The 16457-nt window shown below is 38.0% G+C and overlaps 1 protein-coding gene across 1 annotated transcript in view; it reads left to right on the top strand.

Moving 5' to 3' along the window:
* LOC101848837 (dynein heavy chain 3, axonemal) overlaps positions 1-16457 on the top strand; it is a gene marked incomplete at its 5' end in the record, with an annotated part of 135539 nt that overhangs the window by 67717 nt on the left and 51365 nt on the right. The window contains 11 exon segments of the mRNA XM_035971600.1: positions 4521-4664; positions 5557-5651; positions 6454-6603; positions 7549-7765; positions 9157-9270; positions 9547-9696; positions 10022-10201; positions 11118-11256; positions 13710-13900; positions 15298-15393; positions 16115-16306. Of these exon segments, the coding sequence (XP_035827493.1) occupies positions 4521-4664; positions 5557-5651; positions 6454-6603; positions 7549-7765; positions 9157-9270; positions 9547-9696; positions 10022-10201; positions 11118-11256; positions 13710-13900; positions 15298-15393; positions 16115-16306 (1668 nt within the window).

Below are 16457 nucleotides of genomic sequence, written 5' to 3'. Positions count from 1 at the left end.
CCACCCCTTTCATCTAAATCTCCTTTGTCATTACATTCTGACCTCCTCTTTGTTGAGCTACTTTTCTCATATAAGGCCTACACATTCAGGAATTCACAGTTGAAGTAAAACAATATGAATTGTCTTTCACAAATGAATTGATTGGGCAATAGACTTTTCGTTCTGAAAGTCTGCTACAATTTTTTTTAGTTCTCTTTAGTAGGCTTAGCATTATTTCCTGAAGGAGAGCATAATGATAGGGCTATATGAAACAAGTAATCATCAAGTACCAGAAGACGGAAAAGCGTATATTTGTACAGAAAGCACGACTTATTCTATTTATTTATCATAGTTTTAACAAACTAGACACCTACAGTATGCTCATAAACACGTATCAGCACAGTTATCATTCAGTGGAATTGTATTACATTGCTCACTTTCATCTGACTGTTGTTCAAACAAGAGAAAAACAAAGCACCCTGGGTAATCTTTTCAGGTCTTTGCCTACACGTCTAAACGCATTGGATTACCAAATGGATCCAAAACCCCATTATTGAAAGTCATGTCAGAGTAAGGGCCTGACACATTGATATGTACATTGATGTTGGCCTAAAGTGGCTAAAATAATTGCAGGAGATTTATAGCGTAAACCTATAACATTAAAAAAGTTGACCTATTTTCATCAATACTACCACACTTTAATGTACGCCTATGAAACAAGGTCCGACAGATAGGCGTGTACTTTTCGAGACTCATTGGAAGATATCTAGATGGTCTGGGGAGGAAATCTACTAGTTTACACTTTCATATGGGGGCAGGGTGATGTTGCTGTCTCAAAATGAGCAATTTGTAGGTTAGTTTTTTTTTGTATTTATATTCTATTTATTTTAGTGATCATGTGTTTGCATCCAAAGGGTAGTACATGTATTTGATCCTAAATAAAAAAACTTTTTTATTACTGGATCCATTTTTCAGTTTTAAAAAAAATTATATGCTCTCTTGTGTCTAGGCTACCGGAGTGCCATGCAAAGTTGGCAAATCAATACATGAGCTTGAATTATTTTAACGGGGTCAGACAAAAGTGAACAAGCTATTATTACACACGTTTCACCCGCATGTCTCCCTTCCAGCTACCTCTGTTTCTTGCCCAGATCAGGCCATAAAACACAATGTCAATCTGCTTTAGAATGTTGAGAGAGTGAATCCTCCTTCCTCCTTAGATCCGTAGTTGGTCCTTTCTCTTTGCTGTTGCTGGTGGTGGAAGTCTTCCTCTAGGCATGTCCATATAGTACAGTGTACCCTGATGCAGATTCGTTTGTGCATGCTGACCTGTATCAGCCTGCTTGTGTCCTAGTCTGACTTGTAGTTTGTGGTCAGTAGCCCTTCTGTTAGATGGGGAGCTTGCATGTGTCCCTTGCTCCTCTCAGGACTCCTCGATCATATTCTTGTCTCCTTTTTATGTTTCCCCCACCTGCCCTCGCTAGGCCAGTTTTTAAAAAGATGAAAATGCTCGTGCTGCAAAAATGTTTTACAAATTTTTTTGGGTAGCATTTCAGTGTTTGTTTGATGATTTTTGAAACTTCATTTTGATACTAGCCAGCTCAATACTGCACAAAACTAACGAATTTATGTACATGCATTTTTTCTGAGAAACGGATGCATTTTCTATTTATGCAATATTCTTGCATGACTGGCCAGCAGGCCATAATAATAACATGTATAGGCCCTTCACATTTGTTTTCCACAAAGAGCATGACAGAGTCTATTATACAGGATAACATTTTGAATTTCTGCACATTAAAATTTTGTTCAAGATTTATATTCCCATCCTCCCTCCCCCACATGTTAGACCGATGTGTATATTGCATGTTTGTAGATTTTAGTTCTTGGGTCTACTCTTGCCAAACTGTCTGTCTCTTTGTCTTTGCCTCCTCTTCTTGTGTGTTGTGCTGATATTTCAGAGCGCTTTAGATTGATCGAATGATAAAAGTAGCAGCAGCAGTAGCAGCTTTTTGTGGGAAAACATAATTTCTTTCAACATACTACTACAACAGCAGCAGCTGCGCAGTATGCCTCTCAGAAATCAGTCTCAGATCCTGTATTTTGTTTTCGTCTAAATTTGAAACAGTTTACATTAGAGGAGAGCTTCTTCCACTTGCTCCTCTTATGTTACTCCGCAAAATTAATATGTTTATATTTTAATTATTTGGTTTGTGTAACTGTTTAAGGAATATGTAGTCGCAGGTGCTGAACAATTCTGCTTTCTGAAGTGAGATATAACTACATAAAAATTACAAGCATCTTAATTTAATTAGAACTGACAACATTGTCATGGAGATATTTGTGTGCGCAGCAGTGGCCCAAAACAGTAATGGGGATGAGAGGGGAAAAGGCACCTCTCTACCTTAACCCCCCCCCCCCCCCCCCACACACACACAGACACACACCCCTGCCACCTTTACACTTTTTCCCCCATCCTTCTAGGATAAAGTTCACAACCTAGGACAAGAACTCATCTCTTTCTTCTCCTTTCTTAGTCCTTTCATTTTTTATAGATCTATTTGTCATAAACAGTAGGACTCTACTCAGTGTCTTGACATTTCTTATAGATGCTCCATGACTTAGTCCATCTGTGATATGTTGCCACAGGGGAATTTTTGTGTAGTTTTTGCTTTTTGTATTATAGATTTTTCTCATGGACATTTGGTTCTAGTACAATTCAGATGATTCAAGAACATCCCATTTAAGTTATGTGCTTATAATATTTGAATGCTTCTCTAGGAGAAGAGTGTGCCATTGTCACCAGTTGTGTATCAAAAAGTAACAGCAACAACAGCAATAATAATCTAGCAGTTGGTCTGTTGTATGCTTTGTTAGGCAATACAACAGTTGTTTGCTTTATGAACCCTGATATTGTTGGCCTCAATGCTTACGCTCCACCCCACTGTAGTCAGTGTTTTTATGAATTATTTAATATTTTAATATTATTTTTTTTTTCTTCTTTTTGAGGGGTTGGGGGGGGGGGGGGGTGTGTGTGAAATGAATTGCCAATATTTCTCTAGTCAGTTTGGTAAAAGTCTTGTCTTCTCCATTCTAATGACTATGTTAATTCTTTGGCAGTGTGTCCGTTCATTGCCATCAGTGTTATCGTCATTGTCATAATTGGAATCAATCACAAGCACCAGTATATTGCAAGAGTGTATGTCTCTGATCAAATAGAGTGGGATATTCATGTTGGGATACGACAAATGTGATGAGATTTTCTCAAACTACAACAAATTAGCATAGAAGTTTCAATATATGTTTGTGATGAACATATTCTTCCAAGCTGAGATGAAGCCAGTTTTGTGGGAGTTTCTTTTTAATAGTCAGTAGAGGTTTCCTGTGGTAGCAACTCTGGCCCAAGTTAAAATACACAAGGCCTTCAGTCTATTCAAAATGCACCCAGTGTCATTCATAAAAGTTCACTATCACCAGCCTATATTCACACCTGTACTTGTTGCTGTTCTCATGGGTGTTTTGGTAAGGGGACTTGTATTTATCTTATCACAGATGCATTAAGTGATTTTTTTTATAGTATTGTCATCTTTTGTCTTTCAATTGTTATGGGGTTCTGGTGCATTGTCTGCCTAATCAGCTTTGTAATAAAATTTTGGTTGTTATGGTGTGGACTCAGCATTACAAATTAAAAACTTTATAATTCATTAATTGTTTTAAGCTGTGTATGATAATTGGTTTCAATAGCTGCTTTATCCTTGTACACCTTAAAACAATGAAGCATGGCCCTGGTAGGTTCTTCTTTTTTGTTACATCTCTTTGTTTCTATCGGTGTTGTTGCTGATTTTCTCAGCAGCAGATGACTACGTGCTCATGAGTTAAATGAAAATTGCATTATAATGTAAAAAAGGCAGACACTCGTTGACAAATAACAAAGTATTAAGTTGCAGAAAAATCCTGTCCTGTGAAGTGTTTGTAAAATTGTTGGTGAGAGGTGTTTTAAAAATGTTATTTTTAACTAGAGCTAACAATTACTATCTATTTAAAAAATTTTTATATAGGAAAGTTTTTGAGTACTCTTCTAACGATGTGTTGTGAAGCACAGGCTAGCAGTTACAGCTGTGCTTGTTTGTATTGAATTGAAGCTAACAGATTAGGTTAACTATCACATAGTCTTTGGAATTTCACTTTTAAGTACGACAAATGATGCTCATGGGTCTTTTAAACCTCACGTTATTTATTTCCTGTCAATTCCATTTCACATGTCAATCATGTATCTGTTAGACATAATGCACCAAAGGACAAACATTGACTGAATTGTGTTTATTTCTCTCCCCTGATTGAATTTTGTGGGTGGTTGGCGGGTGCTCTGGTGTGGTTTGCTCCTTCTTTCCTATCAAACATCTGTCGTCATTATCTCCCCTCCTTCTTTTTTGTGTATGTTACTCTCCTGTTACACATCTATTCTTCGGCACTTATATGACCTTATTGTGTTGCAAGTGCCGTAAATCTCTTACTAAAACTAAACTGATTGAATTTTGTAGATCAATGCCCTGATCATCAACACAGTGGAGACAGAAAGACAGCGTTACTTCTTGCAGAAGTTCCTGCTAAAGGATACACCCTTGCTTTTTGTTGGACCAACAGGAACTGGAAAGAGCGCCATCACCAACAGTTACCTTCTGGAGGTTATTTCCCAACTTTCATTTCAAACATTTTTATACATGTGTATGTTTGAGTACACACACACACACATTTACATAGACAAACACACTCGCATGCACATGCACATACACAAACACCCACATACATTCTTGAATATGGATACAAGTACATGGAAGGTAAAAGCGTTTAGATAATTTACAATGGCTATGCTAAATAAACTGTTGCATGTTTGATAAAACATCAATGAAGTCAGTAAAGTGAAGAATTTAAAGAACTTAATCAGTCATGAAAATGATTACCCAGGTGAAAAGTGGCTCCCTTTATAATAAAAATGTGGTTTTTAGAAAATGTGAGGCATCATGCTGAAAACAGACACTCATCAAAATAATGAAATTGAAGAAACTAGCAGTTTCTCACTGGTTTGACAATTTTTTTCGAATTTTTGTTCTTTGGCTCAACACCTTTAATATCATTTGAAAACACATGTCTATGTAGATTTTACTGAAAATCATTGATTAAAGGCTCAAAAATGTAAATTTTCACTTTCCATGGATTCTCAAACTACGGAAGTCACCAAACTTTGGCGGCCATTTTCTCCTTAATTTTACCTCTGAAAGCAGATGACCCCCACCCTCTTCAATTACAAATATCTTGACTTCTATTCGAGATAGAAGAGTATTTTATTTCATCGAAAGCAAGACAAATGAACAAGCTTTATGAGGATACTAATTACTCAATATGCCCAAAAATTGACAAGTGCCCGATTCCACCTCATTGCAACAAAAATTATCTTTGGGAACTTATTTACGCATATCAGTTTTTTGTTAAAAAGCTTAATATGATGTCTAAGCTGATGATTGATTAATTATTAAATGAAGCTACAATTTGTCAAATGTTCCATTTTTTGTTTTTCAGTTGCCAAGAGACAAGTATGTGATCAACAACATCAATTTCTCAGCTCAGACATCTGCCAACCAGACGCAAGACATCATCTTCTCAAAACTAGAGAGGTAAAACAGTCCTTCCCTGTCTATGTACGAGTATGTAAAAGAAAAATGGATAGGGTTTGTATGATAAGACTTTTTTACCCTTGGATAATAAGGTCTTTGGCTACAAGCAACACCTGTTAGAGACAATGTTTGTTCAGCAATAATAGATTTGTATAACGCAAATTCCCGCTCAACAGCAAGACTATTCACTTTACAATCTTCATTATTACCCCAGCAGAACTGATAGCATTCTGAAAAAAATTCAACTTCCTAGAAAGTATACAGTACAATATTCTAGGACTTGCCACCCAGAAGCCATATGGTTGAGGGATCACAGAATAAGAAGAGGGAGGACGAAGGAAACCTTTTTTTTCATTGATGTTGAAGTTAACTGTCAAAGTGATGATAGCTTTTTATCTTTCATTGTGTTTCCACTCTTGTTTAATTTGAGTACATAAAAGCTTAGTAACTACTGTGATGAAAGGCAAGGATAACTGCTAATTTCCAAAGAAACAATGAGAATCTGTGGGGAGCCCCTTCCAAAAATTTAAAGTGGGCATCAAGTGATTAAGTGGTTAGTGAACCCAGCCGGGTCAAAGATGTCTAGCTATTTCAGTGAGATGGCTTGTAGATGTGATTTTTCATGAGAGTTTCCTTGACCAACGTGAATGCCAATGGCGAAAACAGGGAACCGGATGAAATTATATCATGTGTTGCTATTGTACAATAAGTAACTACATAGTTATCATTTCAGAATTTTAAAAAATTAATAAAATTACATAACCCAGAAAGATTGATCTTTCTGTTTCTCTTTTTTAATCAGGAGGAAAAAGGGTGTCTTTGGTCCAACTGCTGGCAAGAAACTCTGTGTTTTTGTGGACGACCTAAACATGCCAGCTAAGGAGAAGTACGGAGCGCAACCTCCCATTGAGATCCTTCGTCAGTACATTGACCACCGCTACTGGTTTGACAGGTGAGACAACAGGTCTCTGCTGTAAACTGACAAAACACCTTTTTTTTGTACACAGCAGTTTTGAGATAAAAGAGGTTTTTTGTCAGTGTAACCATTTAATAAAGGAATTTGAATTCTAATTTATTTAAAAAAATAGTCACAGTTTCACTTTCATTTTTTCGCACAAGTAGTGTAATTGATCAGGCTTTCGATTAAGCAAATAAAAGAATTTGGCGCCAAAAATGAAAAAAAAGGCGTTTTATCTGCTTACTGCAGAGCTGGGAGGATTCCTTCTTTGATATTAATTCAAGTGTGTAAGTGTATGGGTGTAGCATCCCTATCAACACTATTAAGTTATTTAAAAAGCAGGACCTCCAAATTTAACGTCAACCACCGATAGGACTGAGCCGAATAGGTTGAGCCTTGAAACCCGACAAAACGACCCGAGTTCAGGAACACCCAGTCTAGGATTCGAACCAGGGTTATTAGCTCTGTGGTCTGCATGATACCAACTGAGCTAAATTTTGAAATACTGTTTTCGGCTGAAAAATATATTTCAGGGAAAAACATTTTGTTGTACATACTGAAGATATGCTGTTTTCCATATGGCTTGTATTGTTAATTATGAGCCTCTAGAAAGATTGAAGCTCCTTTTAACAATCTCTTCCTAGTAAACTTAAATAATTCTTTTTTTTTCGGGAAAAGTTTTATGTCTGTTAGTTTTGGGTCCAATGCAAATTTCAATATATAACTGTTGTGGAGGAACCAAATTCAAACTCTTCTTCAAACGTAAGTTGTTTGGAGAGGAGGGTTTTTTTTTTATCTTATTCCAATAAAACTAGAGATGTTTTCAATCAATTACGTTCTTTTTGCTGTTATCAGATCAGATTTTCTACCAGTTAAATTACCTTGAGTTTGATATAGTGGGATGAAATTGAAGCTGACAAATGTGTTGTGTGGTTTCAGAAAAGACACCAGTATACTGAACCTGGTAGACATTGTCATGTTGGCAGCCATGGGTCCTCCTGGTGGTGGTCGGAACACTGTGACCCCTCGCTTGATTCGACACTTCAACGTCATCGGCATTGAAATGTTTGATGAGGATACAATGAAGAACATCTTTTCTCCTATCATAGACTGGCATTTCAAGGGTTTTGAGACCACTCAGAGACGCTTCTCAAGGGTAAGAAATTGAGGAGTTCCTTCTGTTTTTAGAAGCTACCTTGATAATTCCATCTTACTGTAAATTTTAGGTACACCTGAAATAACCCCTGTCCTTAAATTGAATCCCTGCCCAATGTCAATCTCTAATATTAAGACAGCTTTATCAAATTTGAGGGTAATGCAATGTCGCAGCAGACAAATGGAGATACTTGATTAAATAAAAACTTCCCCACATGGGAATCGAACTCGCGTCTTCTGCTTGTAATGCAAAGCCCCGTGCCAGTACAGCACTGATGCTAGATTTAACTATGAGCAACTAAGAAATAAGCTAACATGCACTACTGGTGTTGAATGTAGAATAGGCATGGCAGAACAAAAGATGATACAGCTAAGCAACATTTGGTAAGACAGGGGAGTAGCTACCTAGATATTGGAAAATCAGAATTTTGAAAAGTCTGATATGGCCTGTAATTCTCTATGCAAGTGAGGCCAAGGCATGTAAAAGAGGAAGATGAAAACAAAATCCAAGCGACAGGAACGTAGTTTTACAGAAACTTTGAGTCAAATGGACAGATAAAATAACAAATGAAACTGTCCTGACAGAACTTCATACACGGCATATTGTGCTCTCTGAGATCTACAAAAAGAGACTCAAGCAACCTTGTTATGCAAACAGAAACTTAAAAAGTAGAACTGATAGCAAGCGTGCTGTAGGGCAAAATAAAGGCTGAGAGAAATGAGGGAAGCGACCTCCTACATTATACATTGACAACAGAAAATCCAACAGTGGTCTACAATTTTATTAAGTAATTCATCAAATCAGCAACCTGGGAAGATTGAGGTCTCTTGTGGTAAAAAGTAGATAACCAGATGATGAATATGGGGATGGTGACATTTGACAGTTGAACCTAACAAAGACAATTGGTGTGCATAATAATATGAGCAGAAAAATGAAGTTATATTTTCAATCTTAAATTACTTATTCTTATTTCTATTTTCTCTCTTTTTGTTTCTATGAGCCTGTGCTTTTGAAATCTGTTTGCAATTATAATTTTGCAGTTTAAGTTTAGCAATGCTTAACTCTTTAACCATGCAATTTATAATCATGTTTCGGCATAATTCTCTCGTGTTTGTGGAAATGCGACCCGACATATTACTGTTTCATGTCAAACTGATCAATAAAACATTACCCAGACATAGAATTCATTTATCTTTGACTTCCAGGTCAAACTAAAGGCTTAAAATTGTTAGCTCGTAGTTTTTTGTAATTGGCCCAAACCATAATACAATAATAACTTTGCTTCAGACAGTGGTACCGTCCAGCCATGGTTACGGACCTAGACTACCAGATGCTGCCACTGTCCGGACATGGTTAAAGAGTTAACTTGATTCATGTGTATCTGTTTACAGGTGATTTTAACTGCAACCATGGACGTCTACCAGAGTGCTATTGCAAACTTCCTGCCCACACCGTCGAAGTCACATTACTTATTCAATCTGCGAGATTTTGCTCGTGTGGTACAGGTAAGTCAGGCAGAAGACTCTCCCAGTATTTGATGATTCTTTGGTTCTGATTATTGACTGATGCAGTGGATTGATTATAAAAAAGATTTTTTGACTGTTATTATCAATTGGGTGTGATGATATGGATCACCATATGTTTGCAAGTTGACAAAATTATGTCGCCATGTCACTAAATCTATCTGCTTTGCTTTTTCAGTGCCTTGATGACCGCTGTCATGCCAGTGGGCTTAAAAAGAACTTTTTTTCAAACGTTTTGTCATGTCTCATCCATTCCAGGGCATCTTGCTGTTGAAGCCAGGGTGTGTGCCAGAAGGTGTAGAGGGCAGTCAGAAAATCACTCGACTTTGGATTCACGAAGTCTACCGCGTCTTTTATGACCGCTTGGTGGACGATGATGACCGCGACCAGTTCTTTAGAATGGTCAAGGTAGGTAGACTGATTGTGTATTAACTTCTTCCAAAAAGTCATGTTTTAACTCTTCAGCACTCTGAGTTACAAAAATAGAGACTTAGTTTCCTCAATTTCCTGACTGTGTGTTTTTCAAATTTTTAGGCAGTTTTGCAATAAGTCCTTTATTTTTCAGGTATTGTATGGTTTTAATTTTTCTGTTTACATTACTTTGTTTAAAATTTAAATGGTTTTTGTCTTAAAATGGAACACATGTGTCCAATAATTCATCAATACGTTTTTTGTACTTTTCTTGTGCCGTACCATATTAACTGACACCAGTGGGTGACCTTGATGATTTCAGCACGGAATTGAAACGCACTTTAAGGAAAAGTTCAACAACCTCTTTAGCCACATTGTTGAGCCTGGAAAACTCATCATAGACGAGGATATTCGTGCTCTCTTCTTTGGTGACTTCATGACGAAGTCCAAGGGAGAGGAACGTCTCTACGATGAGATACAGGAGCTAGATGAGCTTAGGGAGGTCAGTTTTTTTTAAACTTCCATTTTTACTGATCCCTTTTGGGAAATTTTGTTTACAATGGTGTACCATAATTATACATTTTATATTGTATATAAATGCATAAATACATTGATTCATAAATACTTACATACGCATACATAAAGATATAGGCCTACTACAAACACCCCATTGCTGGTCGCCACTGTGCAGCACCTTGTTTTCTTTTTTTTAGCTATGGTCGAGGTGTTTTGCTCAAGGACACACCCTAGTGACTACCCACTTAAACACAGTGTCACTGATGTATTGTTGAAAGAAATAAAAAGCTATGTTTTTTAATAATTTTGTGCATGTTTTAAACATTCATCTAGGGTGCTCTGTTAGCTCAGTTGTTATTATACTGGACCATGGGATGGATGGCCCTAGTTCGAATCACCAACAAGGTGTTCTTGAACTCATCATTGCTTTGTGGAGTTATTCAGACTCTCAGTCCAAGTGGTCTGTTCTTATTGGAGATGGATGTTTAATTTGGAGGTTCTGACCCTTAAATAACCTAACTGTTCATAGGGTTGTTAAACCTTCACATTTATTTACTTTCAAAGTGATGACAAAGAGCAGTGTGGTGTAACTTTGTCCATTGAGTATGAAGTAAAGAGGCCATGGGAGTGTGTGTGTGTGTGTGTGTGTGTGGGGGGGGGGGGGGGGGTATTAACAGTTTTTCCTTTGCATGGAGTGTAAAGAAGTTACAATTTTAAAGATTCATTTGGTTTTGGGGGGGGGGGAGGGGTTAGAATGGTTGTTTTTTTCTTTAATTATTAGCTGTTTAGGGCTATTTCCCTGTTGAGATACTTTACAAAGAAGCAATTGTCTGTACGAGGCATAGTTTCCCCTACTGTTTGCAGATTATAATGGAAAAGCTTTAACTTCTTCTTACTTGCAGACTGTAGAGCATTACCTTGAAGACTACAACCTCATGAGCAAAGCCCCTATGGACCTAGTTATGTTCCGCTTTGCTGTTGAACACATTTCTCGCATCAGTCGAGTTCTCAAACAGCCCAATGGTCATTGCCTTCTTGTGGGTAAGTGCAGTAAATGAAACAGTAATGTGGGTAAGTATAGTCATTGAAACAGTTCTGTGTATGCATTTGCATCTCTCTCTCTCTCATCCTTTTTAACTCCCAGTGGAGCACAGGCCATCAACAGCATTACTCCAGCGAAGCCTGTCTTGAGCATCCTTTTCTATCTGTTTCCATGATGTCCCCGCTTTTTCAATTTCCGCTTGTACCGCTCGCCTCCATGTCATCTTTGGTCTTCCCTTCTTACGTTTTCCTTGTGGGTTCCACGTTAAGCGCGTTTGCATAGGTCCCTACTTAACTTTTTTTCATGAACATTTATCGTCTCATCTTTTCAGCTCATTTCATAACTATCTTTTCATCCAGTTCTGTCTCATCTCATCTCACTATAACTGGACAGTGTATCTTACTTTTCATCAGTACTACATGTATTATCCACTTTCATTTCTCGTTGCCTCATAACTATTTTGTCCCAAGTGTTCTTAAGTAAAGAGGGACTTTGGACAAAATAGTTCTGAGGTGACGTTCTGGTAAAGTGTTAATGTTGTCACTCTGACTAGCTACGTTCTACAACTGTGCTCAACTCAGTGTCTCATTATCACTGTACTTTATTTCAGTCAGAAATATGATTAATTTATTATTGATGTTGAGTTCTCATGAATATCATAATGTCAAAACAAAGGTGATGAAATATCAATGGCTTATACAATGCCTTTTTACGCTCTTCATCACAATATAGCATAAAGCATAAATAATGTTTTTAACTCACTTCAGACGGGTCACACAACAGTTGCGTGACCCTCGCCGCGACGCTCGCGACGGGTCACACGAGCCCTGCGTGACCAACTTTGGATTTTTTTTTTCGCTCTACAAATCACGCACGGATCGCGAGACCCGCCTCGTACCCTTGTTTGGCCAAGCCTGAGCTACTTAGACTTCGTTTCGTATCTCTGGGGCCGGTAGTTTTTAAGTTATTGAAGGTGAAGGACAGTGACCCCAACTGGGGTTGAACAGACCGGAACTCGCGCTTTGTTTTTTTCTATACAGCTGATAGTAATCCGACAGTCGCGTCGTAGTAACGGTTGAAGAAGTCGCATGAACCAGAATCACATAATTTCGCCGTTTTCTATACTTCTGTATGTTTTACTAGTTTTAGTGTCTCAGAATATGATGTGTCTAATAGTTAGGATCCTGGATATGTACCTGAACACGGCCCGAGTCGTAGTTTTAGGGCTAGATCTTGCACTAGTACCGGTGTTGTTTTTCGCGCAACGAAATCACAACGCCGTGCCGTACATCTGTCTATGTATTTTCAGTGTATAGGTCTGAATCAATGCACAGACCAGCTTTTATATTTTCACCAAACACTCGCACATGTATACAAATCAAACCAGAACACTTTGAACTTTTATTTTTGTTGTTGTAGTGAATTTCATTCCACTTGTCACGTCTCTGGAAATTTTTTGGAAAATCAAATTCATGCCAATTTTTAAAAAATCATACAAATTAAAGTATTAAACTTAGACAACTTTGGTTTTTTGTATTAGATTAAGCTTGAATGTTACTTTACTGTGTCAAAAAATAATTACAATAGGGAAATTCTGAGACTTGTGGTGATTTATTGAAATACCCCCAAAAACGCCAGTCTTCAACGCTTGTGACTGGTGAAAGGGCCCAGTCGCAAGTGAGTTAACTACAGTCAAACCTGCTCTAATAGCCATGTGTATTAGAGAGTCACCTGTGTAAATGGCCACTTCCCATTTCTTTCTTTGCATATATTGTTTACATTGTAATGACCCTGTGTAAGACTTCTTCCTGTCAAAGACAACCATTTTTCTCCCCGACAATGGGTGGCCATCACAAACAACTTTGACTGTTTCTCTATTCCATAAGAAATCAAATGAGGATAAAAACAACAGAGAAAAGACAAATGCAGTTGGTGGGACACCTCAATAGACATATAAAGGTCTTGAACATCTAGCTCTCACTGGCAAAATTGAAGGCATACGAGGCAGGGGTAGGCCCAGAGCAACCTACTTTGAGAATCTATACAGATGGGTGACTGGGACAGATCAGAGTAATGTAGCTTTTTTGAGAGCATCCAAGCAAAGGAATGAATGGAGAACCATGATAGCTATATCTGTCGCAGATCTAGCACTTGATGATGAATGACGATAATGATGATGATGATGATGATTTTTTGTTGTTTCCTTAATGGGCGTGGTGGACTCCACAAAGAAATCTTCGAGCGAGAGCGAGACTCTTTTTCGGCCTTATTGTCATTATACTCAGAGGCACCTCCACTCGTCCAAATAACTCCATTCGAATTGCCATTGTTCCTGAACATTCAAATATATATTTGACATCCTCCTTTTCATGGTTGCATCTTGGCAATGTGGGTTGAGCTCTTCATGATGATGATGATGATTATGATTATCTCTATCTATTCCCCATGCTAGGCATCGGAGGCAGCGGCCGACAGAGTGTGACTCGCTTGGCCGCCTTCATGTCAGACTTTGAGCTGTTCCAGATCGAGATCACCAAGAACTACTCCATGACTGAGTGGCGTGACGACTTGCGCAGGATGATGCGTCGGGCCGGGGACCAAGGCGTGTCCACTGTCTTCCTCTTTGGTGACCACCAAATCAAGGTGATTCATAATCACGGCCTGAGTGATTAAGTGGTTTGTCAACAAAGATTCACAAAGAGTACAGTGTCTATGCTTAGTTTTTAGATGGGAGGTTATAGAAATGAGCCCTTGAGCAAGATAATATGACCCTAACGGGAAAAAAATAATTGATGCTGCATTGGTGATAGCCAGCATTGGTATGTTAAGTGCATAATACATTTACGGACATCTAGCAGAGAAGATAAAGAAATAGTAAGATACACCCTTACACCTTCTTTGATTCCATATGGACTGACAATGTCTCTCCTATGGAGTATATCAAGGAAGTCAGGATCAGAAGAGATGGAAGCAGTACTCGGGCAATCTACTTCTTCTATGTCTATCTCCCAGGCAAAGCTGTTTCATGCATACTACTTTAGGATTATTTGTCAAGATGCAAGAGACCATCATATTTATTATTGAGCGGGGCAAAGGGCTAGTAATAATTGTTCTGCTATAAAAGTAAAGCTGTTCCCGCCTCCGATCGGGACATTTGGGATTGCCTTGTTAGTGAGACAACTTCCTGGGCCTTTGGCATATTGTGGTAGGGTGACCAGTTCCTTTCCACGCTGCCTTTACTTCCCCAACTCGAAGTCAGGTACCCATTACTGCTGGGTGGGCAGGAGGGGGCGAAAAAATCAGTGTCCGAACCGAGGCTTGAACCCGGACTTTCCGATTAGGAGATGAGCGTACTAACCACTCTGCCACCGCACCCTCTGTTCTGCTATATTCTGGCCAAAATAAGAGTTGGAATTAGGGAAGTTTTTAGCTGATGTTTGAATAATTTAAATTCTTTTGTTTTCTTTTGAGAATCAGGCCTTTGTATTTTGAGAGTGACAGCATGGCTTCCAATACTTTTATTTCTTACCTTTTTGCAGCTGTCCTTTGACCTCAAAGATTGTTGTGACACAGGTTGGGCAGATATAGAAATGACATTGTGCCATAGATTTTTTTTTCACTTTATCAGAGGAAAACTATTTTAATGTGAGACCACTGCAGACATAGAAAGGATGTTTTGACATAGCTCTTTTTCTCTTTATCTGACCAAAACCATTTTACTGCAAGACTGATTGCTATAACAAAAAATTTGAGAAGTCACAAATTTAATTCAAAGACTTACTGGAAAGGTGATGCCTTTCTACTTTAAAGGATTTTTCTCATAATATGAAATTGATAAAATTCACTATAAATGAGTGACTTGCATGCAGACAGTGAGTCCACAAAGAGATCATAGCTGCTTTTCTTTCCTCTGAAATGTCTTAGTTAATGCAAGCTTGCTGATTTACTTTAGTCAAAGATGAGTTATTTACTATCATGCTCTGTCCTTGTCAGATCACAGTCATGCAAAATTCTGCAACTTGTTCTATTATGCATCCTAGGATGAATCTTTCCTTGAAGACGTGAACATGATCCTCAACACTGGAGACATCCCCAACCTCTATGAGAACGAGGAGAGACTGGAGATCATTGAAAAGGTAGCACTTGCAGTTTCAGCGTGCTATCTTATGGCCTGCCCTTTATTTGGAAAGTTTCTTAGTGTGACTGTTACCGGAAATACTCACAGTTTGGATTTCATTTGCTTCTTTCTTCTGAGCTGTAAACTTTGAAAAACCAGTTTATTAAAGTCTCATGGTGTAGTAACTCTTTTAATAGACCCTTGGGTTTTTGTGCAGAAAAAAAGAAATTCAGTGGTAAAAAAAAGGCTTTGAAGCAGTCTGTAATGCGCTTTACACTTCAGCCAGTGTTATGATAATGAAATCTTGTTGTTTTTAGATTGTGGTTTATTTTTCTAGCTCTGTTTCTACAGCTTTTCATTGCTACATTTTATTTTTAATATATCAACTGACAGATTTCTTCAGAGTAACGAGAATATGAAACTAAGAAACATTACTGTTTTAAAATAATTTAAGTATAATTATCTATACCCTTTTTACATTTTTATTATTGTTCTTGGATTTGTCTTACATTTAAATGACTTTCATTATACCAGTGTGCATCTAGCGAGGTAATACGACAGAGCCTTATCAAAGCAAGATAAAGACATCTTTATTTGTTGAGCTAAAAACTTTTAATTTTTGCTTATTGTTGCTGTGCTTGCTAACGTCATCATTACTCTGTGTTTTCAAGAAGATTCTACCTCATGAATATATTTCGAGTTGATATAAATTGTTTTTTGCTTAACCCTGGCCTGCACAGATGCAGAATTTATGCCAAAAGGAAAATGCCCAGATTGAGTTCACTCCTCTGAACATGTACAACAAATTCATCGAGCGTATCCGTCGCCACCTCCACGTTGTCCTCGCCTTCAGTCCCATCGGAGATGCCTTCAGGAACAGGCTGAGGATGTTCCCATCTCTCATCAACTGCTGTACCATTGACTGGTTCAAGGTAGGGGACAATTTGTTTTGTAAGAGTATAACCTCCTACCGCACACAACTTGATCATTTTTTTTCCTTAAAAAAATATGTGATTGTTTTACACAACCATCTATGGAAATTTAGGTAATTTAGAAGCAAGACTGACCCTGCTTATCAGGCCA

This window comes from Aplysia californica, unplaced genomic scaffold (assembly GCF_000002075.1).
Source record: "Aplysia californica isolate F4 #8 unplaced genomic scaffold, AplCal3.0 scaffold00469, whole genome shotgun sequence".
NCBI lineage: Eukaryota > Metazoa > Mollusca > Gastropoda > Aplysiida > Aplysiidae > Aplysia > Aplysia californica.
This window is presented reverse-complemented; position numbering and strand designations above follow the sequence as displayed.